The sequence below is a fragment of the Cavia porcellus genome, unplaced genomic scaffold (genome assembly GCF_034190915.1).
Source record: "Cavia porcellus strain 051 isolate PalLab524CR breed Dunkin Hartley unplaced genomic scaffold, mCavPor4.1 scaffold_21, whole genome shotgun sequence".
Classification (NCBI taxonomy): Eukaryota; Metazoa; Chordata; class Mammalia; order Rodentia; family Caviidae; genus Cavia; species Cavia porcellus.
Window position 1 is genome coordinate 57858086 of NW_026947504.1, and position 26518 is coordinate 57884603.

The 26518-nt window shown below is 35.3% G+C and overlaps 1 protein-coding gene across 10 annotated transcripts in view; it reads left to right on the forward strand.

The window, feature by feature from the left end:
- Window positions 1–26518, forward strand: part of Dgkh (diacylglycerol kinase eta) — a 173880-nt gene that overhangs the window by 104509 nt on the left and 42853 nt on the right. For all 10 annotated transcript variants that reach the window (XR_010041809.1, XM_063232725.1, XM_063232723.1 and 7 more), the window contains 9 exons: window positions 2632–2734; window positions 4073–4232; window positions 6275–6383; window positions 6493–6632; window positions 10609–10693; window positions 14880–14965; window positions 21638–21737; window positions 23308–23581; window positions 24705–24791. Coding sequence is in view for 9 of the 10 variants with exons in the window: in XM_063232725.1 (XP_063088795.1) it covers window positions 2632–2734; window positions 4073–4232; window positions 6275–6383; window positions 6493–6632; window positions 10609–10693; window positions 14880–14965; window positions 21638–21737; window positions 23308–23581; window positions 24705–24791 (1144 nt within the window). In the remaining variant the exon portion in view is untranslated. The remainder of the gene's footprint in view (window positions 1–2631; window positions 2735–4072; window positions 4233–6274; window positions 6384–6492; window positions 6633–10608; window positions 10694–14879; window positions 14966–21637; window positions 21738–23307; window positions 23582–24704; window positions 24792–26518) is intronic.

Below are 26518 nucleotides of genomic sequence, written 5' to 3' on the forward strand. Positions count from 1 at the left end.
CCTCGTGCATGCAGTGGACTCGTTTCTCGTGTGTCACCAGATTTTAGTTGACATTAAAAATACAATTTTGCTGCAGCCCCTTATGTCTAGTAAGCTATGCACTGATATGATTTAAATTATATATGTTTACATTATACAAATAAACATTTGCGTGTGTAAGGAGGAAGTGAAAAGCACATTAAAACGTGAGTCAGCAGCAAGGAATGGACTCATGTAAGCCACGCAGCAAGGCCGAGCCTCTGGGTTGCGTGAGGACAATCAGAAGAAGATGCAGATGGTGATGAGGAGCTAAATGCCCTCAGGACCACGATGCTATTCCTGTCCATGCTCTTCTTATTTTGTTATTGTCTGTGCTGTCCTGCAGCACCGACACTGCTTAAATTGAGTCACTCAAGTAATAGCTTCGGTCTTGACTGGTCTTTTAAAGTTACTGGTTCAGGTTTGGAAGTCAGCCTAATCTTTACCAATATGGAAAAGCCAGTCTTTCTGGTGAGTATGATGTAGATAAATAGGCCCAAAAGATGTGAATGCGATGTATCAGTTTCCTGATCCATGAGATGGACTGCTTGTATCCCAGAGGACAGTAAGTCCTACAGTTTTTCTGTGAGGGCTGATAAGTTGTCTATGATTCCTTTTAGTTTTTAAATTAAATAGGATTCAGTGTGTGCTGATAATTTTGTTATTCTTCATCAGTTGCTTCTTTTATTTGCCTATAGTTATGTTGATTTTTAATTCTTTATTCAGTTAATACGTAGATTATAACAGGCGTCTGTTGTTTGGACTTTGGAGTGTATCGCTAATTCATGAAGGCCTCTTATGCCATTCTTATTTTAAAGGGACGCTGCTCATAAACAAGAATTTAAATTATCCTCCTATTTCTTTGTTTGGGAATAAGCACTGATGTAATTTCCTACTATTTTTATTAGTACATTTATTTACTGAAGTTTACTTCTTTACTCATTGAGCTTCAGTTGTTCATTTCTAGTTTCTTTGACATAAAACATACCATGTGAGATGATTTAGACAAATTGTATATGAATTGTTTTTATCTGCATATGTATGCATTACATATTTAGCCAGTAGTTTCTAAACACTGCTAACCTTAACAGTATGTTCTCTACTTGTTCATTTTATTCATCTCTAACTTTAAATGAAATCACGATGTATTGTAAACATTTAGTAATAAAAGTAAGAAGACTTTTAAATTATAAAAAGTAACAGTTTCTAGCCCTGAATGGTGGCAGGCACCTTGGATCTTCTATAATTTGTAAGCTGAAGGAGGAGGATCACAAATCCAAGGTTAGCCCGAGCAATTTAGGGAGACCCTGTCTCAAAGTAAACAATAAAAGAGCAGGTAAAGCATGCCTGGATTTGTTTCTCAGTGCTGAAAAAAAAAAAAAAAGAAGAAGAAAAAGAAGGAAAGAAATGTTTCTAAAGTACAGGCTGTTTTTATTCCTGTAAACAGTAAAAAAACCAAGCTCAGTAACAACAAAACCCAAATCCAATAGGCCATAGATCCACAACTGTAATAATCCAACTTGTAATTTTAGATACAGCAAAAATACAGTTTTATCTTCTGCTCTTTTTACTTAGCATTATTGTAAATATCTTTCCATTTTGCTCCAAGATTCTTAGACATTTTTAACTCCTTTTAAAACTATCCGTGCATACTAGTTTTTCTAAAAATGCGTTTGTGTTGTTAATTATTATAAACCATGATAGGCAAGTGGTAAAAACCAGGTCATCAATAGAATAAGAATCACTGTTGAATCTCAGATATCTTCTCAAAAGTTTTAATAAATAGAAGTTTATTTAGTATACCAGTTTCTTAAATAACTGAAATAAAGATATATAAAATAAATGGTTCAGGAAACATATGCTTTTGCTAGTTAAAACACTTAGAAGACTTTCTAGGTAAATACATAAAGAATTCTAGATAGCCCAGCTCCTAATCTGGGGTTAGCCCTGCTTTATGCTGCACAGTTTCTTGAGCGACCTTGAAGCTTTTTGTTTCTACAGAGTTAGCACATTCACTGTAGCCTTTACTGTGTGTCATTTCTTTTCCATTCAGAGCAGCGGCTCAGTTGAGAAAATAAGCATTAATGTGCTTGTAACTAATACTACAAACTGCCATGAAAAATGTGAATGCAAGTTACAGGGTCCCTGCAGGAAGGCGCACAAGCACATTAATCTTAGTTGTTTGTTAGAATTTTTATAAGGTAGAGTCCATCGGTGTGTGCATGGTATTGACTTACGGCTAGTGTCCCCACTTTCTCCCTCTTTCAGTGTGTCCTTTTTCTTTTCCTCACTCCCCTTCCCCCTTCTTTTTCTTTGGGCATCCTCTCTTCTATTCTTCTCTCCTTGACTGCATCAGGCATTCATGTATCTCTCTGTATATCTTGTTTGAGACAATCGCACAGACTGCACAAACCCAAATCAAATTCCCATCCCTAATATGCTTAGTCTGTTCCTTGGAAGTATAAATATAGTGACATTAAAGTAATTTATGAATTACTAAACATTTTGTGATGCCATTGATACCAAATTGTTAGTTCCGTAGATGGAGTTTATAACATAGCAAAACGTTGATTTGTTTTTATGATTCTTGAAGGTTTGTTTATTTGCTATTAGGTACATACTGCCTGCAAAGATTTATACCACCCTGTATGTCCACTTGGCCAATGTAAAGTATCTATCATACCTCCAATTGCACTGAACAGCACTGATTCTGACGGTATGTAACAGTAGTGTAAGTATGTATATTTCTGGTATATTTAATGCTGCTGTATACATTTATTTTCCTAGAATACATGTAATTGTAATTGATTATTCTGATCAATTTTTCTATAATCCATTTAAATTGCTGAGCAGTACATTTAATTTTTAAAAGAATATTTTCAATGGAGTTTGTAAAATAGCTATTCACACATTGGTAAAATTACCTGTAAGACTGTTAGATTTTACATTTCAATAAATTAAGATCATTATTCAATACTAAAAGGCAATCTAGAAAGATTAATTTTTTTCTCGTCATCATTGAGCACCACGGCTGTTACTAAAATTTGTCTCCTGTCATCTGTATTCCTAAAAATATAGTCACTTTTTCCAGTATTCCAGGTTGTTTGTTTGTAAATGCTGGTTTGGGGACAGCATACTATTAGTTATAATTTCCTCTAAACAGCCACATGAACAAGGGCTTTTACTATATACCATTATTAATGTCTTATGTTAACCTCGTGCTTTATTCTTTTCAAACTTTTTATAAGAATTTTTCCAGTGTTTATCTTAGATATAAATATATAAAGTTTAAAGGATGTTACTTTTTTTTAGCCTGTGCTATTGCTAGCTCCATTCCCCAGTATTGTTTGTTATAGACTTTAAATATTTTCTAAGACCTCAGCAAGGAGGAGTTAAAATACTTTAAATACTAATTATAAACATGGATTCTTGGGCCAGGGATTCTTGGCTCAGCAGCATAGTGCCGGCGTGGCAAGTGTGAGATTATGTTCCATTCTCAGAACAAAAAAAAGAAAAAAGCATACATTCTTTGATAAATGTGTATTCATAGGCTGTAGTTAGTTTTTATTATAAGTAAGTATTATTAACAAGTAGTATTCTCAAAGTATCTGTGATTTATGTACTTTTGCCTGTTTTGGTATGATTTTTCGTTATAGAGTAATAAAGTTCTTTTGTGTGTGTGTGTGTGTGTTGTGTGTTGTGTGTGTGTGTGTTGTGTGTGTGTGTGGGTGCATATTAAGAGTGTATATGACGATGGATTAAATCATGGGTCTCTGCACTAAGATATATGCCCAATCTTTTTAAAAATACTGTTTTAGATAAGGGTCTGACAGAGTTACTAAGTTGCCCAGGCTGAACTCAAACTTGCAGTCCTCCTGCCTCAGCCTCCTAGAATGCTAGGACTACAGGTATGTGCTGCCATACTAAGGTTAGAGTGTGTTGAAGGTTCTTTAAGAGTTTATCTTTTTCTGAATTGTGTGTTAATAATGTAAGAGAGAAGCTGTATGTGCTAATCTATTTCTGTCTTTGTTTTTTTTTTTTTTTTTTTTTTCAGGTTTCTGTAGAGCAACATTTTCATTCTGTGTTAGTCCTCTGTTGGTTTTTGTCAACTCTAAAAGTGGAGATAATCAGGGCGTAAAGTTCCTTCGACGTTTTAAACAGCTGCTAAATCCGGCTCAGGTGTTTGATTTAATGAACGGAGGCCCTCATTTAGGGTAATTCATTATTGACCAATCTTATTTAAAAGAAATGTAGCATTAGATGTGAAATGTCTAACTTCTCAGCTCTTGAAAATTATAGATTCTTTGTGTCCTTTCCGCCCCTTCCTTGTTTAAAGCCCTGTTTGGTTAAAAGATATTTTTGTTTGTGTTTAGACAAGGTCTCACTATGCAGGTCGTAGACTGACCTTGAACTTCTGTGTAGCCCAGACTGGCCTTGAACTCACTGCAGTGACAGCCTCAGCCTCTTGAGCGCTGGGATTACAGGTGTACACCACCACGCCCGGCTCCTGATTGTGAATTTTAATAGTCTCTTTGACAGTTACTTAACTTCTTTATATAAAATCCAAATTTTTTCTGAAATTTCCAATACTTTGTTTAGAAAATGATGTAGAACATACCTTATATCAAACAATAATAATTTGTTTAGCTCCAAAAACTCTAGTACATAAATATAAAATTATTAGCATAAAAGGCTGATACTGGTTTTCTCAAGGACAGTTCTTCAGGGTTTCAGACTTGGTACACATAAATTCCAAAGAAATGCTTTGTTGAGTGTTCTGTTTGTCTTTCTAGAAGGTCATATAATTGAAATTCTTAAAAATATTGAATCGTGTTTTCACTGAGACACATGCCTTGAGACACAGTTCATACATTTCTAGGCTACACATACAACTTCTTACAAGGCGATGGTTGTCTTCTGATGTAGGAACCTTTGTGAATCTCTGTACAGTTTGCTTAGGCCACCCTGGTTGTCTCATGTATTCTGATGACCTTGCATGTTCACAGAGGTAGAAATGGAGAATATAATGGGCTGGGGATTTAGCTCAGTCCCATAAGCACTGCCTGGTAAGGGCAAGGTCATGAGTCCGATCTCCAGTACCAAAAGAAAGAAAGAAAGAAATGGAGAATATAGATACCAATACCTAGAAAAGCAATTTTTGGTTTATAATTTGATACTTTCTTCTTTCTCTGTTTTTCTCTCTCAGTCTCTTTTTGTGCCTTTAAGGTCTTTTGTCATTTCTTCTTGCCGAGTCTCAGGCTGTCTGGTAACAGGGTGTTAGTTGAATCCATTTATACCCAGCCTCTTCCTTTCTCATTGGCAGACTAGCATTTCCTCTTAGAGCCTCTCTTCTTTGTGTCCTCTGTCACTGGATAATTTTGTCCCCGTTTCTAAAACATTTGTTTTGTTGTATAATCCTTTATAGTTCCATTGTCTTTTTTTTTTAAACTTTTAAATTATAGTACCGCTAGGGAGTAAACAGAAGCCCTCATGCATGTAAGCCGGTGTTCTACCACAGAATTATTTTTCCCATTCATCCTCTAAGCCTCCAAGGATCTGTCTTTGTGAAATCTTTTTTTTTTTTGTCTTTTTTTATCGGTACCAGGAATCGAACTCGCAACCGCACACTTGCAAGCAGGCGCTTATGCCACTGAGCTAAATCCCCATGAAATCTTCAGAGATGGTTCCTATAGTATATTTTTCACAGTGCTTCAGGTTTAGACGGGCACATTCAGGAGATGGGATGTGTCAAAGTTGAGGTAAAAGGCTTATTAGCCTGGGACCAGGATGGAAGGAGCAGACCTGAGGAACTGACAGCTCTGAAGGCCGTCTGCTGGCAGGCTTTGGACTTCTGCTTAGGAACTGACTCCATGCAGCTCAGTAGCATCCCATCCTGAATTCCCTTCTGGTTTTCAGTCTTAAGGAAATAACATCCTTGTAGTGGAAAGAAAACAACTGCTTTTACCCCTTCATATGACTTTACCTTTGGTTCTGCTTTCCTTTTTGTTTTCTCATTTCTCAGTGCCCTTTCCTTCTAATTTTGTCTCTATTTCTGCTTATAATTTGCTTTTGAGACATTCTCTTGAGTTAAAAATTACACTTGAATTAAATCTTATAGTAAATATAAAAACGAATGCATAAGTAAAGTTCTTGTATTTAAATTAAAATGAAATTAGAACACCAATGAAATCATAATGACAAAAAATTCAGGAAAGTAATTTTTATGAATCTAACATAAAACATATTTTACTTTCAGTTTAAGATTATTTCAGAAGTTTGACAATTTCCGGATTCTTGTTTGTGGAGGAGATGGAAGTGTGGGTTGGGTTTTGTCAGAAATTGATAAGCTCAACCTGAATAAACAGGCAAGTACTAATTCTTTTTCTTGCTAGTTTATGTGAATGTGTAGTAACGTACTTAGCGAGAGGGATGCAGAGATGTAATTGCAAGTCTCTCCTTTGCACTCCATTGCAGTGTCAGCTGGGAGTACTGCCCTTGGGCACAGGCAATGACCTTGCGCGGGTCCTTGGCTGGGGAGGTTCATATGATGATGACACCCAACTTCCTCAGATACTAGAGAAGCTGGAACGGGCGAGTACCAAAATGTTGGACAGGTAAAAGAAAATTCTAACACTGGCCTGAAAATGGCACGATGAAATCTTTTTTTTTTTTTAATAATTTAAATTGTACTCACTGTAAACCCCCCTTGAAGGCAGGTACTGCTGGTCATCTGGTCTAGTCCACCACTTGATCCCTGAGATAGAGAACAGAGCTCTCCTGAGTGGACTCTCACTAAAGATGTTTTTTGAGTTGAGTAAAAAGGTTTTTAAAATCTGAATAACTTACTTTAAGGGATCCATTATTTTATAGGTAGAAGATTATGTTGATACTAATTACTTTCAGTCACTTTCAAGTAGGAAAGCTCAACTAGTTAATTTCATACGGAGGCTTTTCATGAATATAAAAAGTCAAGTCCTACTGTTTTGTGGTTTCAGCAAAGCTAAGAAGACATACAAACTTTAGGTTTGTTAAAACGTCTTTTCTTGATTTTACATATTATGAATGGACCCAATAAAGAATTATTTAAAAAGGCTCCCATTCCTTGTGTACAGGGACGTATTAGGAAGACAGCTGTGGATGAAGGAATTATCACTGTGTTTACGCTGTCCTCTGTCACATCATAGCCTCTTTCTGAATGACCCGTGTGTAAAACCAAAATCAAAAAAGTGTGGCGTGAGTATTGTAGAGGATGAGTTTGGAGGAAGTACAGGGAGCAGTAGCTTCAGTAAGTAGTAATTACCCAACCACCGTGAGGAGAAGACAAATGTCAAAATATCATAATAGACTTGAGCTGGCACGAATCAAAACAACTTTGATAGGATTAGCCATCTGTGGAACTCTTCCCGAAAATAACAAAATCTCATCAGGGAGCCACCAGGCTAAAATGCAATTACTCTAAGGCAAGCTATAACCTAATTGATTTTAACTTTGTCTGTCATAAGGCAATGTAATGCTTCTTTTGCTGACAGAATATTTAGAGAAAGATGAGCAGTAAAACATTTGTCTGTATTTATTCAAAATATCAAGAGAGACACTCCAGCATTTGGATGTGTCATAAAGGTTTATGATCTAAGGTAGAGCGGGATTCTATTTTTTTAAAAAAGATAACTTTGGATAATGGATAAGTTGTCTAGGTTTATTGTGGTGATAGTTCATGATGTGTAGGTATATCAAAACATCAAGTTGTATACTTTAAACAAATTTTTTTGTCAATGTTAAAAAAAAAGCTGAGGAAAACACAAGACTAGAAGTAAGTAAATAAAATCCCTGTTATTTGTAAAGCCCCTGGAGGTGATTTCCTGGACAACTGTACAATTCTGTGTTTACCAAACAACACAGAATATTTTAAATAGTTTCTTAAAGATTTAATACCTCTCCTGCTGCATCCCAGAACATACCACTGGGTATTTCCTCTATTCCTTTTCCTTTGGCTGTTATAGAAACCCATTTCTCTGGTTAGTGGAAAAATACCACCCTCATGGTGAAAGTCCTTGATACCAGCAGGCCTGTAAAAAAACACAAGAAAAAATCAGTGTGCATTCAAAAGCCTAGGATCATTATTTGAAATATAAAAATGCTTGATTCCTACATTTTCTTTACTAATTTACTGTTTATTAAAAAAATAAACAACAACAAAAAAGGCTGCACGGTGATAGATGCCTATAATCACAGCTACTCAGGAAACTGAATTAGAAAGATTGAAAGTTCCAGACCAGCCTGAGAAATATAGTGAGACCCTGCCTCAACATAAAAATTAAAAGGGCCGGGAAGCGACTGAGTGGTAGATCACCCCTGGGATCCGTCCCCAGTACTGCAGCAAACACGCAGACAAAACTGGTGGGTGACACTAGAGAGCCACAAGCAAAAAGTCATAAAAAGAATCACTATTTAGTATTCTACATCATACGTGTGTGTGTGTGTGTGTGTGTGTGTGTGTGTGTATGTATGTATATAAATTTAGTTATTTGATCTTCAAAACAACACGGTGGGATGACTTAGAAAAGCATTATTATCACTGTTTACAAAAACTGTAAGGTGAGGCTTGTGGAGGCCATGGGAGTCAAAACAACTGACTTTTGTGTCTGCTGATATCATTCATCGCTGCACTCAGTGAAAACCAGCGCTGTTGTCTCCATTTCGGAGGTTTCTCACATGACGAGTCACACCGCTAATGGGTACTCGAGCTAGTGCTCTACCCTGGAATCCAGACCTCAGTTCCCGGGCTCTTTCCTGACGTTGATTGCACCGTCACCCCTTAAAGTGTGTACCAGAGAAGCCCAACCTTCTGGTTTCTACGTTGGCACCTGGTACTGATACACATTTCTGCCTGAATCTTTCCTCTCTCCGGCCACCACGTCCTGTTTCTTCAGCTGCACCCATTTCCTGCCTAGGAGGGAGGCACAGCACAGAAGGCGTAATGCTGGGTGGATTTCTTTTCCTTTTCTTTAACTGAATTTTGGCCAGTGACGTGTATCCACCTGTAAGAGGCTTAACTTCAATGTCTCCACTCATAGTTTCTCTGTTGGGATATTTGCAAATTCACTTTTTTTGGGTTTCCTTACTTATCCCTGTTTTCTGTGCTAGAATATGTGCGTCATTTAGGGAAACCTTCTTCACGTTTGTGTTTCTAGATCTTATCTGTGGCAGGCAAAGAGGAATGGATCAATGGATGAATGTTTTTTGATGCTCAGATGTGAATTTCTTTATAATATTTTTATGTGAAGATTTGTATAGTAGCTCCAAGTAACTTCACTTTATATATCTTACAACATGACATTGGACTATTAGAAGAGCCTCTTGGAATTCACGTTTCTCTGCAGAGATTTACTCATCTGGATGATACACTTGGCTCTGTTAAAATATTGATCTTGGGATTCTCCTGGGCTCCATCACTTGCTCCAGCTGTTTTATGCTTTGCTTAAAATGTATTTATTATGCAGCGCTTTTACAATGCTTTGTGTCTGTGTAAAATCTTTATCTTTCTCTTGGAAGTCTATATTAAGATTCTGGCCCAATTGCTCTTCCAAAATTTGGAAATTATTATTTTAGATAGAAGACTGGAACTATCCTCAATGGTTTACTTTTCTCTAACATTACATGATTCAGCATTTGCTTCAATACTAATACTTATAGTTAATTGAAACAAGTATGTTTGAATCAAATAATATTTCCATTAAGATATTTTCTTCAATCCCATTCTCAAATTATTCTTTCTTAAATTAAGAAGTGGTATTTACCTAATTTTTATTTCATGTATGCATGTGTGTATGTATGTGTGTATGTATGTATAATCTGCTTTGACAAGAAGTGGTTGGTAACAGGTAGTATACGTTTATTTAACAGTAATGGCAGAACTTTAGAGACCACTGCCCAAACTGCAACCCAAAACCCACACAAAGCATTATAAAAGCATTACTGTTACAAGTATATTTTAAGAAAAACATAAAACAGCTGAAGCTAGTGATGGAGCCGAGGTGAATACCAAGATCAGTATTTTAACAGAGCCCCGTATGTCAGCCTGAGGAGTAAGTCTTTGTATAAAAACACCATTACTTATCGCAAAGCCTCAACACTGTGATTAATACTGAGGTTTTAGTTTAGAAAAAACAACTCAGACATTAACATCTTTTCGTCTTTACAACAACATGCACGCCATAGGTTTGGCACCACTGAATTCTCACACGTTGTTTTAGAGCTTTGGGTTGTGACTCATTAATACTTTGTAATCTAGTTAGTAAAATTGCAGTGAACATTATTTTTAAAGTAGAACAGAAGAAAGTCAGAATGCATGGCACCTTAGTGAAAAGGGATACACTTGTTATATTTGAAGATTCCTTACAGTGGACGGTATTCAAATGTTTGGAAGTCAATAATTTGGGGAAATGGTGGAAAATGTGGAAATCATAAAATGGGAATCCAATATTTTGAGGTTACCAAAATTTCGTACCCTTTGAGTTAAGGTGAATTAAATCATAGCATATATATTTAAATTTTAAAGAAATTTTAGACCAAAGAATTTTCTCCCTTCAGGTGGAGTATAATGACATATGAACTCAAATTGCCCCCGAAGGCTTCTCTACTTCCTGAACCTCCGGAAGCACCTGAAGAATTCTATGTAAGATTTAACTCGGCCTACTTACCATTTGAAGTGGGGTGGATAGCTCGGGAGAAATGAGAAAACTTACGCCTAATGTTTGTAATAATGTGTGTATTGCGTTTATTTTCATGGGCAGTGTGATTTTATTGACTTCTAGTTTGACGCCAGTGACCACTCACACTGGGAGCATGACCATAACCAAGTCGCTCACCTTTGAGGGCCTTCGTTACTTCATCTTAAAGTGAGAGTATAATTTTGTGAGGACTGAATGATGCAACAGATGCAGCTAGGCGTTTACTTCAAGAACACAGGTGCCTACCTGCCTGGCAAGCACAAGGTCATGAGTTCGATCCCTGGTACCAAAAGAAAACAAGCAAACCCAAAAAACCATGTGTGTGGAGCACCCAGGTGTGCAAGGTCCCATTCTGGTGACCCAGTAGTTCTTCCTAAATAGTCTCCTGCCTCTTTCCCGTTCATCAGAAGAGCTCCAACAGAAGCCATTTGGCAGTGGCTTCCTGTCACCCTCTTGCTTCACCTGCATTGGTTGTGAGCACCCATCCGATTGTGAAGTGGTAGCCTAGCCCCTTCCTCTCTGCAGTCTCCATACAGCCCAGTACATGAAGCCAGAATAGTACACAGAATTTCTTAGCTCTTTGCCTGGTCTTTGAAGAGGGCACTAGACAGCATTAAGCTTGTTGATCCACAGAACACAAAAACAGCTCACTTCGTTCTGTCCCTGCTGTAGACCACAAACGTTTCAGCTTTTCAGAGATTTTAAGGATTCGGCATTCTGATTACACCTCAAAGCAGCAGAGATTTAAAATAGAACCCAACTTTCAGAGGATTATTCTCTGACTCATTAAGACCATTTGATCTGTGATAGCTTATTTTTCCCTCTAGGAAAATACATCAGTATATTTCACAGTTGAAGCTTTGTCTTGTTATTAATAATTTATGATCTTGTTAAAACTAAGGCAGGGAATGAAAATTAGAAGTGAATGTTTTGTAGAGAAACTAATTGTATTTTTAAAATTTTTCTTACATAAAAGTAAAAATAATTGCTGCTACACATTTTTAAAAATAGAAAATTATGTGATAAAGGAAAAAAAAATCACAGTCCCTACCTCCCAGGGATAATGATATTTAGGATTAATATGTTTGCTGGCTTATTTCCAACAGCATTCTTATTATGCTATTTCATCATACATGCTTTTATAGCCATCATACATGTTTTTATGGAAAACAGTCTTTCTCAGTTTTTTTGTGAATGTTATTTCTTCCCAAAGGGGAAAAAAAAGGAGAGTTCTTCTGTTTTACTTTGGAAATATCAGTTCTTTTGTTTTACTTACCAGGGAAGCATCTATTTCCGAACATATAAAGATAGATAAATAAGTTCTGTCATTTATATGTAATCACTTTAAAATTGGGGTATAAATACATGAAGAAAATCTCTTACTTTCTTAGTGCAAATGGGTTTTGAATGATTCTTTTGTTCTTTAAAACTTTTTATCATGACAGAAGGGTAGTATACATTAAGATTACAGAGGAAGTACATATTTTATGTGACTGGAAACTAAAAACAACGTCTGGTTGAAATCTGGAATACACTTTACTGTGTGTAATTTTTTTTTAACTTTGAAAGCTACTAAAATTAAGCAGTCTTTCCTCTTGACTCGTTTGCACTTCATTGGCTGGGATCCTAGGCAGAGCACTCGGCTCATCCTAGTCTGCACTTCCGTAACTCTAAAACATGGCATTAAAGGTGTAAAAATACCCAGAGTGATTAAGCACAAGAAAATATGTTCACTCTAATTATTACCTTCCTGACCCTGGTAAGTGATTCTGTAGTAGGTTAATAAGTGACACCTGTAATTTTTTTTTTTTTTGCCCTCTGTGGGACAAAGGATCGAGCATACTAGGTAAGGGCTTCGCACGAGCTGCGGCCCAGGTTTATCCTTGGACATAGAAGTTACTTTGTTTTCCTCTGAAAGGAGTAGCATGTTTTTCTTTTGAATATTTTTAATGAATAAAAACTTGGATTTTTAGATCTAAATTTAAAGTGGCATTTCTTAAATGACATTAAATAATCAGTTGATTAATTATAGTTAACTAAATGCAATTAACTAATTGGTTCATTAGTTAATGGCATTACTGGTTATTTAAATATTTTCTACCCAGAAGGGAAGACAATAAAAGTAATCTCTGGAGAACATTCCTTTTTTTGGATTTTTAGAAGGTGTGTTTTCATTTTTCTAACCTTTACAGATACAGTTTTTAATATTTCTAATATGGGTAATGTGGATTTGTGGGTTGTTTTAACAGTATAACTCTTGGGTTCCTGTTTTCTTCTCTTTTCTTTTATGTAAAATTGCTTTTCCACAAGAGGTCTGCCTTTAAAAAGGATAAGACAAAAATTTAAGAGTAGCATAGTGACCAGCCACTGCTGGACTTGATAGTAAGTTAGGAATGAGATTGCTTTGAGGAGGAGGGTGGTCAAAAAGCCATCATGGAAGAAGTGACATTTATTGAATCTTCATGAAGTCTGAGAGTAAAGTGATGCTTGGTCGTAAAAAGCAGTGAAAAGACCTCTGAGTGAAACAAGAATATTAGGAACCAACCTGAATAGGACATCTCATTTGTAAAGGAAAATTTTGAGCTGTGTAACAAGGAATATATGAGGCAAACATTTGATGTTTCTCTATATGAGGCTGTTTAAATGTTGTTCATATCTTGCCATATTAGGAAAGTGTGCTCTTTCAACAGGAGGTTAAAGTTTGTGTAGAATTGGGGCTGAGGATTTAGCTCAGCAGCATAAGCACCTGCCTTGTAAGCAGGCAGTTGTGAGTTTGATCCCCGGTACTGATAAAAAGGAAAAAGACAAAAAAAAAAAAAAGTTAGTGTAGCGTAGAAAAAGGCGATATAGGGTTGACATTTTTTATTAAGAGGAATATTTATCACATGATTTATGATTACATATAGCGTATGCCTACTTTTGAAAAACTAATTGAAATATAAATGTGCATACAAAAAAGTGTGCAGATGATAGATGTATAGGTTGATACATTTGCACAAACTAAACAGATCTCAGGTCAACATTCAAGTAACCCAAATCCCCTTTGAGTCACCACTACCTCTCTCCTCCAGCCCATAATAACTACCATTAACAACATATGTTATCTGTGTCTCATTTTGTATTTTATAAAGTCATATTGTATGTATCCTTTGGCCCCTAGATTGTTTTACTCAACATGTTTATCAGGTTCATCTATGTCATGGTGTAGTTGTGAGTTATTTCTTCTCATTGTCCTATAATATTCTATTGCAATATCGAGTGAATGCTGTGTGGCTATTCTAGTATATGTCTTGATGAACACACATCTACATTTCTTTTGGGCAAATACAAGCACTTATAGTTTTTGTGTCCTATGGAATTATACATATGATCAGCTTTTTAAATTTTTGCTTTTATGGTTTTTTTTTTTTTTTTGATACTAGGGATTGAACCAACATCAGTGCAAAATCTGGGGAGCTTTTCATTTTTTATTTTGAGACAGAGATTTTCTGAGATCCTCGGACTGGGCTCAAATTTAAGTCCTTTTGCTTCAGCCTCTTAGAGCACTAAGATTATAGGCATGCGTTGCCACACCCAGCTATGCATGTTCAGCTTTAATAGGCTTTACTATCAGATAGTTCTGTAGAGTGTTTGTGTCAATCTGCACTCCCCTCAGCAATGTGTGAGGATCCTGTAGCTCCACGATCTTGCTAACACATAGCCTTTTCCATGTTTTTGCTGTTTTCATCCTGGTGGATACACAGTGTACTACGTGGTGGTTTCGTTTCCATTTGCCAAGTGGCTGATGAGGTTGAATATCTTTTCATCCATTTATGAGTCATTAGGATATTCTATTGGAATCTCTTAAGTTCTTTTGCACATTTTTAATTGAATTTTTATTATATTTATTTTTAATAGTATTTTAAACTACTAGACATTTAACTCTTATGGATTTCTCTAAAAATAAAAAGTGTTCTTGAAAATGAGTCTTTCACAGACAGGAAATATTTATCCATTTTGCTTAATGACTTTTTTATTATAGCTATTGTTCTGTTTATGTGTGTCATGAATGGTTCCATTTCTGAAGCAAGTAATAACTGAGTCTATAAATATCAAAAATGATAACACAGTGTAGATATTTTTCTTTTTCAGATGACGATTTATGAAGACTCAGTTACAACTCATCTTTCAAAAATCCTCAATTCTGATGAACATGCGGTGGTCCTATCATCTGCCAAGTGAGTTGTAGAGTCTTTAAGTCAAGATGAGTAGTAAAATGGTAAAAACAGAAGGAAAGCGGCTTCTTTATTAATTCCTTTTGATTTTTATTTTCAAGAAATATCTGTGAAGTTGCTTATGGAATTGGTTGCATATGGATCATGGTAATTGCTTTTGATGGTATTCTTTCCAGCCACAGGAAACAGCATTGACCAGTAGGAAAAGGAAATCTGGCTCCAGGCAAGAGAAACACAGTGGTTGGTGCAGGCAGAGATGGGCTGCACTGTCCAGCAGGCAGTGACCCATGCCAGCTGACCTGTGTTGTTTAATGAATTGTATGCTATACAGTGAAATGCACAGATTTCCAGTTTGTTCCAGGCTCAGCACCCCTACAGTCTTCCTCCCCATCCCAATCCTCACATCTGTTATTTAGCTCATCTCTGTTCCTTACCTTGTCTCTGAACGCATTTGACGTGCCCACCTCCCGCATCGTCTCAATGTTTAGAGGACATTGCTGAAAAAGGAGAGTAGAAAGAGATTTTAAAAAGTATAGTATGTTATAAAATAATTATTCTTTGTTTAATCAACTGTAGTGAATATTTTATCCTACCATCTACAAAGGCTGAATATTAGCAAAGCCGGATTCACCTTCTTGTGTTCAATATGTTTGATCACTGCCTTGTGTATGTTTTACGTCTTTAATCAAATGGAATTCATATTATGAAATATGGACAACTGCAGACAGTATCATTATGACAGCTGCCAACCCTTGACTCACTTACCATTTTTAACCTTGTTTCATTTTGTTTTTATTTCTTTGGGTACTGAGGGTTACATGCACTAAGCATTAACCTGCACCCCTATATTTTTTTATTTGTTCATTCATTCATTCATTCATTCATTCATTCATTCATTCACTGAAATAGGGTCTTGGCTATGTAGTTCAGCTGGCCTTGAATTCATTATGTAGCCCAAGCAGGCCTTGAACTTACGGCTATCCTCCTGCCTCAGCCTTCTGTTGGTGAGGTTAGTGTACACTACCATGCCTGACCCTTTTTAAATTTTGAAATCAGATCTCACTGAGTTGTCAGGCTTGCTAGGAATTTCTGATCCTCCTGCCTCGACTTCCTCAGTTGCTTTAATATAGATATGCAATGACAGCTGTACCTGGCGTGATTCTTAATAGCTGTGCAGTCTGGCATTCTTAGTAGTGGAAGCCTTTTGTAAATAAAATCTTGCACAAGATCGTAATATTAAAAGATTAACAATCTATTTTGTTAATTATTAATAAGCTGGATAAAATTAAAGCCACTTATGAAAAATTAATAAGTTTCTAGATGACAACTGCAGTCGTATTTGATGCTATTTCCAATTTTTTTTAAATTTTGGTTACATAATTGTAAGGATATTGTCTTCTGATGTTGTAAGATCAGTTAAATAATGTGGCAGATTATTTAATGCAAGATATATATAACAACTAGTAAATTCTAAAGAAAATGTTAATATTATTTGTCTCAATATTTCTCACGATTGTTTGAGTATTTCAAGTATTACTTGCTGTATTTCTAAATCAAATTTATAATAAGCCCTTGTAGATTTCTTGAAGTATTTAGAGAACAGTTTAGAAACTAAGGCAGTCTAGGTCTTGTTGACACCCATTTGCCAGCTTTATGGCCTGTGTGTATTTTTACCAATGTATAAATGAGAGAATGTCTATTATTTTTCTTTCATGGAGCTATTAGAATTAAATACATAATAAATACAGAGAATATAATTACAGATTGCTGCATGAAACTCATGGTGGCATTATCTCCTTTATCCAACTAGACTTCCATGTTTTGTGTGTATGATCTTGGTCTGCTGCTTTTCTCACCTCTGGTCTTAGCTCTGCATTCGAGTTTCTCTTCAACCATCTCTCTTGCTTTGAGTAATTCTGTTCCCAGCCTGGTCCCCTCTTGTCACTGTGCGATCGTAGGCTTGCTGCTGTCCTTTCATGGCAGCCCCGTATTAGAATCAGACAGGGATTGGTCTGAAGAGCTTAAAAGACAAAGGAGAGGTCAGAAAACAATACCTTTGTACCAGTAATATATTTTTAATGTATTTTACGACATTTTCAAGCAGATAAAAGTAGAGAAACTGGTATAATAACTTCTCACCATACTGTTCTCAGCTTTAGTATTTACCAACATTTTCCCATCTATTTTCACTCTATTTTGCTAAATCTAGACAAATCTACGAAATGATTTTACCACATTTTCAAATGTGCGTGTGTGTTTATGTAAAATCTTTTGGAAATAGAATTAGCTTTTATTTTTTGAGGCAGGTGTCTCTCTTTGTAGTACAGGCCTTGAACTCATGGTGATCCTTCTGCCTCACAATTTTCTACTACAGTCAATCTTACTCAGTTCTTGGCTGGAGATATAGCTCAGCAGCACAGCACCTGCCTGGCAAGTGCAAGGTTGTGAGTTTGATCTCCAGTACCTTCCCCCCAAATATTACACAATTCTTTTCCCACTTCTCTCAGTTATCTCAAAGATATTTTTATTTTTGATTTATTCAAATTAAAGTCCAAACAAGGTTCATATATTGCATTTGGTTTATAGGTCTTTAAGCTTTAAATGTGCATGTTGTTTCTTTCCGCTAAAAAAGTTCTTATTGTGGTATGATTTATATACAATATCCAAATCATAACGGCGCTACTCAATGATTAGAAAAAATACCACGCATAGAAGAACTCATCTATGTAACCACCACTTAGATAAAATATAAAATAAACTGTTCCTTTCTTTTGTTAATGCTATTCATTTTTTAAAGACTACAGTATTAAAGAATATTAACTTTCTTATATATTTTGATTTTTATTTTCATAAAATAACAATTCCCAGTAACTATAATTGATTTTTGCTATTTTAAAAGTGTTGAAATACTAACAGGAAATCTGTTCCTTAAACATAGTTAATATTTAGATTAACTAGTGTAGTTAATGTGGGTTAACTTCAAGTACTATTCTTTGACTTTTGGGGATTTTAATCAGTTCAGTACTGTAGCATTGTCATCAAAGTTCTAATTAACAATGATAGAGACCACTTATTTATAAAAGGGAGAACACAACTATTTTAATAAGTCCCGATACCTATAATTTAAATGACTCTTTTTATTTAGTCATACTCTCAACACATGCACACACACACACACACACACACACATACACCAACGTGTACACACACCCCACTTTAAGCAATAGTTTTAAACTTTATTAGTTCTAATAGTATGTGTTACTTTGGATTTTTTGGTACTAACTCAACTCATCCTTAGCTTTTAAAATAAATGTAATGTTTGTATATAAAACTTCCAGAAGATGGGATAACTGGCATGATAAAATAGAATTTAGATTTGGAATCTTCTTTTTTTTTTTTTTTGGTACCAGGCATTGAACTCATGACTAGCACTTTAAATGTGTATCTTGTTTCCTTCTGCTTAAAAAAGATCTTATTGTGGTATGATATATATACAATCTCCAATTCGTAAGGGTGCTACTCAATGATTAGAAAAAATACCACACATAGAAGAACTCATAAAGTATCTAAGTTTAGGCACTTATGCCACTGAGCTAAATGGCCCTGGAATCATCTTTAGAGGTAATTTAGGCAAATCTAAATTAGGTTTGAATAGATGAAATAAAAAACATGATTATTAAAAACATCTTTCTTCATGCACATAGATATCAAAGAGACTATATTATGCATTAGTACTTCTAATTCCTAATTTGAACTTCTTAATTAGATTTAAAAAATGGGTTTTTCAGGTCTTCATAAGATCATCCTCACAGCCACTCTGATTCTGTGAAGCCATCATGGTCATACTTAATAAAGTATTTTTTTTGTTCTTTCCCCTATTTTTAAAAAAATTAATGGAAAATAGTAAAGATATTAATACTAGTTGTAAGAGAAAACTGTCTCATAAATATAATTGAAGTGATGGTAATCAAGTATAAATACAGTATATTATTAGATTCCCTGAATATTTGGTGCACACAGTTGATTATTTAACTGTGAAGGACAAGAACAAAATTGAGTAAAATTTTGAAAGTATCCAAAGTTTTAACATTGAGGATATAATTAGGGATTAAAAGTTTTTTGCTCTTATGTGAAAATCTGTGTGCTACCCTTTAAATTTGTATTTTTATTAGTACATGTTTTAAATTTTTAAGTTTATTAGTGAAGTACATAATTATATTCATCATGAGGAGTTGTTGCAGGTACATAACTCATCTTAATCTTTTTAAATACCCTTCCCTCCTCTCTGACTTGTCCCTCTGATTCTTGATTCCCTTTTGTAAAAGATCTATTTCCTAGTTTCCTATTATCTTCTGTTGTGTTTTTTAATTTACTTATACCTTGAGTTTCTCATGTATACCATGCAATATTTAATCTTGTATATCTGATTTATTTTACTTAATGTTCTTTGTTTTTGTTTTTTGTTTTTTTGGTACCAGGGATTGAACTCATGACCTTGTGCTTGCCGTGCAGGTGCTTGTGCCACTGAGCCAAATCCCCAGCCCCTACTTACTGTTCTTAACATTATGTTCTACTTGAATTTGATTCTTAAGTGTTTTCTAGAAGTCTTAATGTATTATAGAAGCCTTAATGTAAAATAGAAAATTGTACGTACAGAGCCTGTATTGTGTTACTGTGTAAATACATCCTAAAATTATTATTCTGTCCTTTGCAAGTTTCCAGTTGGCACCACTTTAAAATCATGCTATTTTTTGAGTATATGTATCATTTTTATTTTTCAGTATTTAGGTACAATATTCAGTATTAGGTACAATATTCAGTATTTAGGTACTGCCTTCAGTATTTAGGTACAATAAAAGTTAATTCACTTTCTAGAATATTTATATTTTAGTATATTTATATCCTATATTCCTTTTGAAATATTTAGCTTAATGGACCATCCTGCAGAGCTTTGAGCAATTCTACTGATTCTTCACAATTTATGTGCCAAGCATATTCATGTTCACCATATTTCCATTTATCAGCTCTCGTGGCACCAGGTTCACAGAATCTGTTCCTTTTTCGCCTCTGTCTCCCTCAGCCATGTGGCCCAGGTTGAGGAAGGATACTTCTGCTGTCCCTTTCACCCTTAGGCTGATGGGCAGCATGATTCCTGTCCCTAGGAGTAAATACCAACCGAAGTAGTGGTGATGATAATATTGTGGCATGTGCAGTTTCACCAACCCAAGAGGAAAGTAGGCCAAGTTACTGTAATAGCAAGACAGGCTTCTGTTTTGGAGTTACATAAAAAGATGGGAGTACTTGTCTCCTTTCTCTAGAAATAGGACATGTAGAGAAATTTTCAGTGAAGTCCTAGAAGACATTTCACAATAATCTGGCTTAATAGTTTGAGAAATTCCATAAAAGCGTCATTTATCAACAAAGAAGAAAAATCTTGATGTACCTGACTGTTTTTCTAGTGAATGGTGAGCTACATTCTTTGCAGATGTTTGAGGTTAAAAAGCCAACATAGAGGGCCAGGGATGTAGATCAGGGATGGAACACCAGCCTAGCTTGTTCAATCCCTAGCACCAGAAAAATAATTAATTAACTGATTGATTAAAAATTATCAAGTTCAAGGGTAGGGGACATTACCTTTGTCCAAGCCAATGCAGAAATAGCTGCCAAAAAACAGCAAATAAACATTGTTAGGAATGATGGTTTTTACTTCCTGTATGACAGGTGTGAAAGTTTAGCATACATGTAAATATATGCAGTATATGTGTGTTCTATATCTACCAAAAGGCTCAATATCGTAATATGTAAGTATTTGGAAGCATATCAGAATGGCACTCACCTATGAGAGAAATTGTGAATTTAATAGAAAAAAAACTGCCACAAATTTTTTCTTTTCTTCATATTTTTTAATCTATAAAAATGGTAGACCGCAATATTGTACTTTTAAAATAAACAGCATAAAATCTTGCTGTATACAAACAAATCCTATACCATTCTGTTGGTGGTTTTAAACTCATCATCGCCAGCTCCAAAGACCTTTGAAAGATGGATCTTGTTAATGTTCCAGGTTATTTTGTCTTTCGGTGTAATTCTTCTGCAAAGAAACCAAATGTAATTTTAAAAAACCAAACAAGTAAACCATATATCACTGACACTAATGAGCCCTGAATTAAATTAGCCTTGTATATTACTGTATTAGTTGTTTTAGGAGGAAGAAAATGAGTAGATTTACAGAGAATATAACTCGGTTCAAGTGGCAGATTGGTTTGCAACATAGTACACAACTGTGTTCCTCTTCAGGAAGAGCACGTTATCAATATAAATGTATGACGGACAGTAGATTGACAGTGAAGAATCTAAGGCTGCCTGGTCAGCGCTATAGTTTCAGATATACAAATGTATAAACTGTGAGACGTGATACATTATTTTTAAAGGGACTGAAAAATACACTTAAGGCTTAAAATATTTCAGAAGGGCTTGTTATAACCTTAAAAGCAAGGTTTATTCATATAGCCATTTCTTACATACAGTGTATTGAATTTTTCTGGGACATAGGCTACAGATGAAAGAATTGATTTTTTAATGATCTAGATATTTTGACTGGCTCTCCATTTGTACATACTTGTAAATGTTTATAAATCACAGTAAACAAACCAGTTTTAATTTTCTTTCTCCCAGGATACTGTGTGAAACCATAAAGGACTTCGTTTCCAAGGTAGAGAAAACATATGATAAAACATTGGAAAACGCCGTTGTAGCAGAAGCTGTGGCTACCAAAGTAAGGCGGACACTTCAGGGCACAAAAGTTTACTGACAGTGTTAACGTCAGATTGTGCTTTAAAGCCACACTGGTTAGATAGTTGCTCTGCCAAAGCATTGTAAATCAAGCAAAACATTGCTTATGAAATACATGTAAGAATTTTAAAAAATATATTCTCATTTGTGGCTATCTAATAAAATGTAGAAAAACAACCATGCTGAGATCACCTTGTTAAAACATGGGACAGACCATGTTTTATAACTCACAACCCCTCTCCAGTGACTGGCATCTGGAAGGAGGTTGCAGGCACCAGGACTGCAGGGGAGAGTGCTGTCCAGCTGCCAGTGCCCATGTCCAGGTGATCTCTGGCCAGTCCAGTTTCCTACCAGCATGGCCCCCTGGGTTCTTGGTCTTTGGTCTTTTGCAGAGTTATATTTCTTGCTCTGCCTTTTTCTTTAACAACTTCGTGAGCTTTCTAATGCTAAAATAAGAGTAGCTTAATTAAAAGCCACTGTCTTTACTTTCATAAGCTCATGGGAGGGCCTTCTTATAAAAGGCCTGGGTATCTTGGGTTTGCAGGAAATTTTACTTCCCCAAATTCATGCAGTAGATGGTTGGACTGGAAAGAAAAAGAAGGTGGAAATAAACAGACATTGGAAGTGTTCTTCCTCTGGAGAGTTTCAGAAAACAGAAATCCTCCATTAGTCGTGTTTTTGTTTCTACTCTTGCTTTTGCCCTGTAACTTCGTCTTAGGCTGTGTCACCAAGACAAACAAAAGAAAGGAAAAAAGACTGGAAGTTGTGTGGAGATAGAAGATCTATTAGGAGTAGCACTGACAGCTTCAGTCCTAATTGTTTCTTCCCTCCTAGTATAACGAGAAAAGTAGAAAGAAACGTGGGCCAAGGGCTTGCTTTTTCTTTCCACTTCTCCCCTCTCCTTATTCCTGTGCATTTTCCTTGTTATTTGAGCTAATAATCCTGTAGGCACGATTCACTTCTTTGCAAATCAGGGCTTTCAAGGCCAGCTTGATAATTAAGACTAAACGGGGCCGTAGGTGAGTCACCTTTTTAAAAGGAGGGTTATTTGGTATAATATATTTTTGTGTGCTTTATTTTAAATTATTTGTTGTGTTCTTTTAAGGAAAAATAGCTGTACAAAGGTTATAAGGATTTTAATCTATGAAATGAGGTTTGCATAATTCTGGAAGCATAAACCAATAAGTTTACATAAGAATTGTGCTAGTTTGTGTTTTTCAAATTATAAAATCCTCACTTTGCAGGTCTAAAGTATAAATTGTTTTAGGTGAATAATTTATAGTAAACAATATAGTCATCTTCCTTTTAAATCAAAACCCACTGATTTAAATTACCATTTTCCACCTCCACTAAATTTTAAAATCAGTATTTCTCAAGCCAAAACATTTACAAAATAAGAGATAATAACCAGTTGCATAGTAATGATTTTTTTCTCTTTCGTGATGGAACCTTTAACACACCTTACATAAAAACTACTTGTATTTTGTCTGTTGATGTTTCTTCTGTTAGAGTTTGTTGCTCATTCTCATTTTTTTGTTTGTTTTGTTTCTCAGTGTTCGGTCTTAAATGAGAAACTTGAACAACTGCTGCAAGCTGTGCACACAGATTTCCAGGCTACTCCCCCGCTCCCGGGTGTTGGGGCTGTCATCCTAGAAGAAGATGCTGTGGAATCTTCAAGTGAAGAATCCTTGGGGGAAAGCAAGGACCAGCTTACAGAAGACATTACAAAACCTTCCTCCCAGAAAGGCGTCAAACCAAGGGAAATAATGTTACGAGCAAACAGTTTAAAGAAAGCAGTGAGGCAAGTCATTGAAGAAGCTGGAAAAGGTATACATCAAGCAAATTAGCTTTGGAAGAAGTTGGCAGCTTTCCTAGTCCAAGTGTAATAGAGTTTTCATAATAATCAGCTTGGACATGCTGAAAAGGACATTTAAGACACAAGAGAGGAAGATAAATGCACTAAAAAGAACTTAGTCCTATTTATTATTTTAGTAGTAAAGATCAACATATTAATGGCACATAATATAAAGTCTCAGAAATAGAGTCGGGGGTGGTAGTGCGTGTGTATAATACCAGCACTCTGGGAGGCTGAGGCAGGAGAATCAGAAGCTTTAGGCTAGGCTAGACATCTTAGTGACCAAATGAAACCCTGTCTCGTAACAGAAAAAAGGACCAGGATTGTAGCTCAGTGAGGAGGCCTTGGGTTCAGTCCTTAATACCACCCTCCAGAAAAAATAGCTACATTCAGAAATAAATTAAGGTTATAAACATTTCTATATTTACCTTACAAAGAAAAGTCATTTAGGCCAAATTTCTAAAGTTTTAAATGTTTTTTACTTAATTGAAGCTGTTGAATCCTTAACCTGAAAACTATTTTGAAAATACAGAAAATATTTTTAACATTAATTTTGTAAGAGCTTTTTTTTGAGAATGCACAAAATTGCTCTGTATATTTTAATTTCTATATTAATGTAATTTCCATACTTCCTAGAATTTTAGTAAACTAAAAATTAATTTTAACATGGGTAAGTAATGTTCATTCTGGTATAATACACTTTTATTCTGATATTTACATATTATAAATAAATATATATAATATAAACATACATATATAATTTTAACAACTTTATTTAATTTATAATCTTTGGTACTTCCAGACATGACCCTCAAATTTATTATTAAATAGTGTTTGTGAATGTAAAACTTCTTTTGAAGCTGGATGTGGTGGTGTGTGCCTGTAATCCAGCCCTGGGAAGGCTGAGGCAGAAAGATGGTTGTGAGTTCAAGACCAGGCTGAGCTCAAAGCCAGTGTGAACTGCATAGTGACACCTTGTGTTAAAAAAAAAAAAGGAAAAAAAACTTGATAAACGTTTTAGTTTCGCTGTCTTAAGCATGTCTTAATATGGATGGATTTTATTTTCACTTACCCAAGTATATTTTTCTATTAAAGTTATGGAAGAGCAGACAGTGATCGGCACTGATTATGATAGTACGGAAACGGATGAATCTAAAGAAGATTCAAGAGAATCATTAACTGGTAAGAACACTGATAACCTTACTTTGGAACTGAATAAAATGTAATTTTATGTCCAGTTTTCAGAAGGTTAGCCATTTTGATTTAAACTTTTTATATTTTTATTTTTGAAGTGGCTATTTGTAAGTTAAAGCTTATATTCATGAATTCTAAAATAATAATGCTAACCAATTATTTAAACTGTACTCAGATACCCTCACATCCTTCTCTTAACATGTATTCTAGAGAGAATGAAGGTCTACAAGACAAAGATAATTAAAAACCTTAGTTTTCTGGTGGGAAGAGGAGAAACACCTATATCATCCAATTTTAGGCTATTTCAGACCTCAGATTCCCTTAAGAATTGCCACTGGCCCCCCATATCGAAAATCTGGCCTTTGAACTACTCAGGAGTCCTCTAGGTTTCACTGACCGACCTTCTAGACTCATGATCCTTGTCTCTAAATTAAGCTTTCAATCACAGCTACAACCCTTTTCTTTAACAAAATTATTTTTATGAAAATGTAAAATTGCTCAGACTACTGCCTACCTTACAGCTTTTCATTTAAGATGAATTTACATTTTTAATATTTTGTATTACATAAGCAAAAAGTTTCTAATTTACTGGAATGAAATAAAGAAGTTAAAATACAAATGAAGATATGAAGATAATATAAATGATACTTGAGAAAAGTCAACATAATTATATCAGAAATGTTTGCATTTGAGAATTCATTATGTTTGCTGTCCCTTTCACTCTATATAAAGTTGGGCAGTTAGCCTCTCTGGTTTTCTCTTCTATAAAATAATAATAATATACCAATTTCACTGGAGTTAGTACAAGTCAAGACAAACTCTGTATGTGGGATACCTAGCGTAGCATCTGGCTTGTAATGCTGTATGTATTATTAGTAGTGTTACTGTCATTGCTGCTAAGTACATTAACTTTGAGAGAATATTCCTTAATTGTACTTAAAACTCTTAGACTTCAAAATCAGACTTCAAAATCAGCAGATCTCGTATGGCCAGCATCCAGCTCGGTAAAGACGTACCCCTGAACTCTTACAGATGCCCCTCAGGTGTTTGGACACTGAGTTTCAATACATTCCAGTACATTCCATTCTTAACAGTTGGCTGTAATTGTTAGAAAAGTTATTATTTTGAGCGTTTTTTTCTCTTAAATTTCAAGTTACCAATTAGAGATACTGTCAGATTCTGTGTATGGTAATGTTGACACTAACAACTTCAGGCGTTTGTATAGTGTTTGAGGTTCGGTTTAAAAGCAACTTTACATTCAGCGTTTCACTAGATGGAAGAAGAATCTGGCTCTGGAGCCGCGGCTTACTCTTCTTCCCTGTGCAGCCCTGAGATTGACAAGAGCTCTCCTGGCCGCACCTTCGCTGGCACATCTGTCCCCTGTTCACGTGATCTGTCTTATCTCCTGTATCAGTCTTCAACTTGAGGATTCCAAACTTTATGGTTTTCATTTTTTGTTCAAATTGTTTAGTTAATATTTATCTTAAAATGTGACGCCCAATTTGAACAAAATTCTCCAGACATTCTTCTGTAGAGTTACAGCTCAGAATGAATACACAAATTCAGTACTCATTCTGCGCATTTGGGTATCACAAAGAGTACTATTTTTTTACATTTCTCCTTATTACCTTTTTCAAAAAATCTTTTGGCTATCATTGGGTCCTGTCAAAATCTTTTGACACTTGATTTTATCTTCTCAAGTTTACTTCATCTGT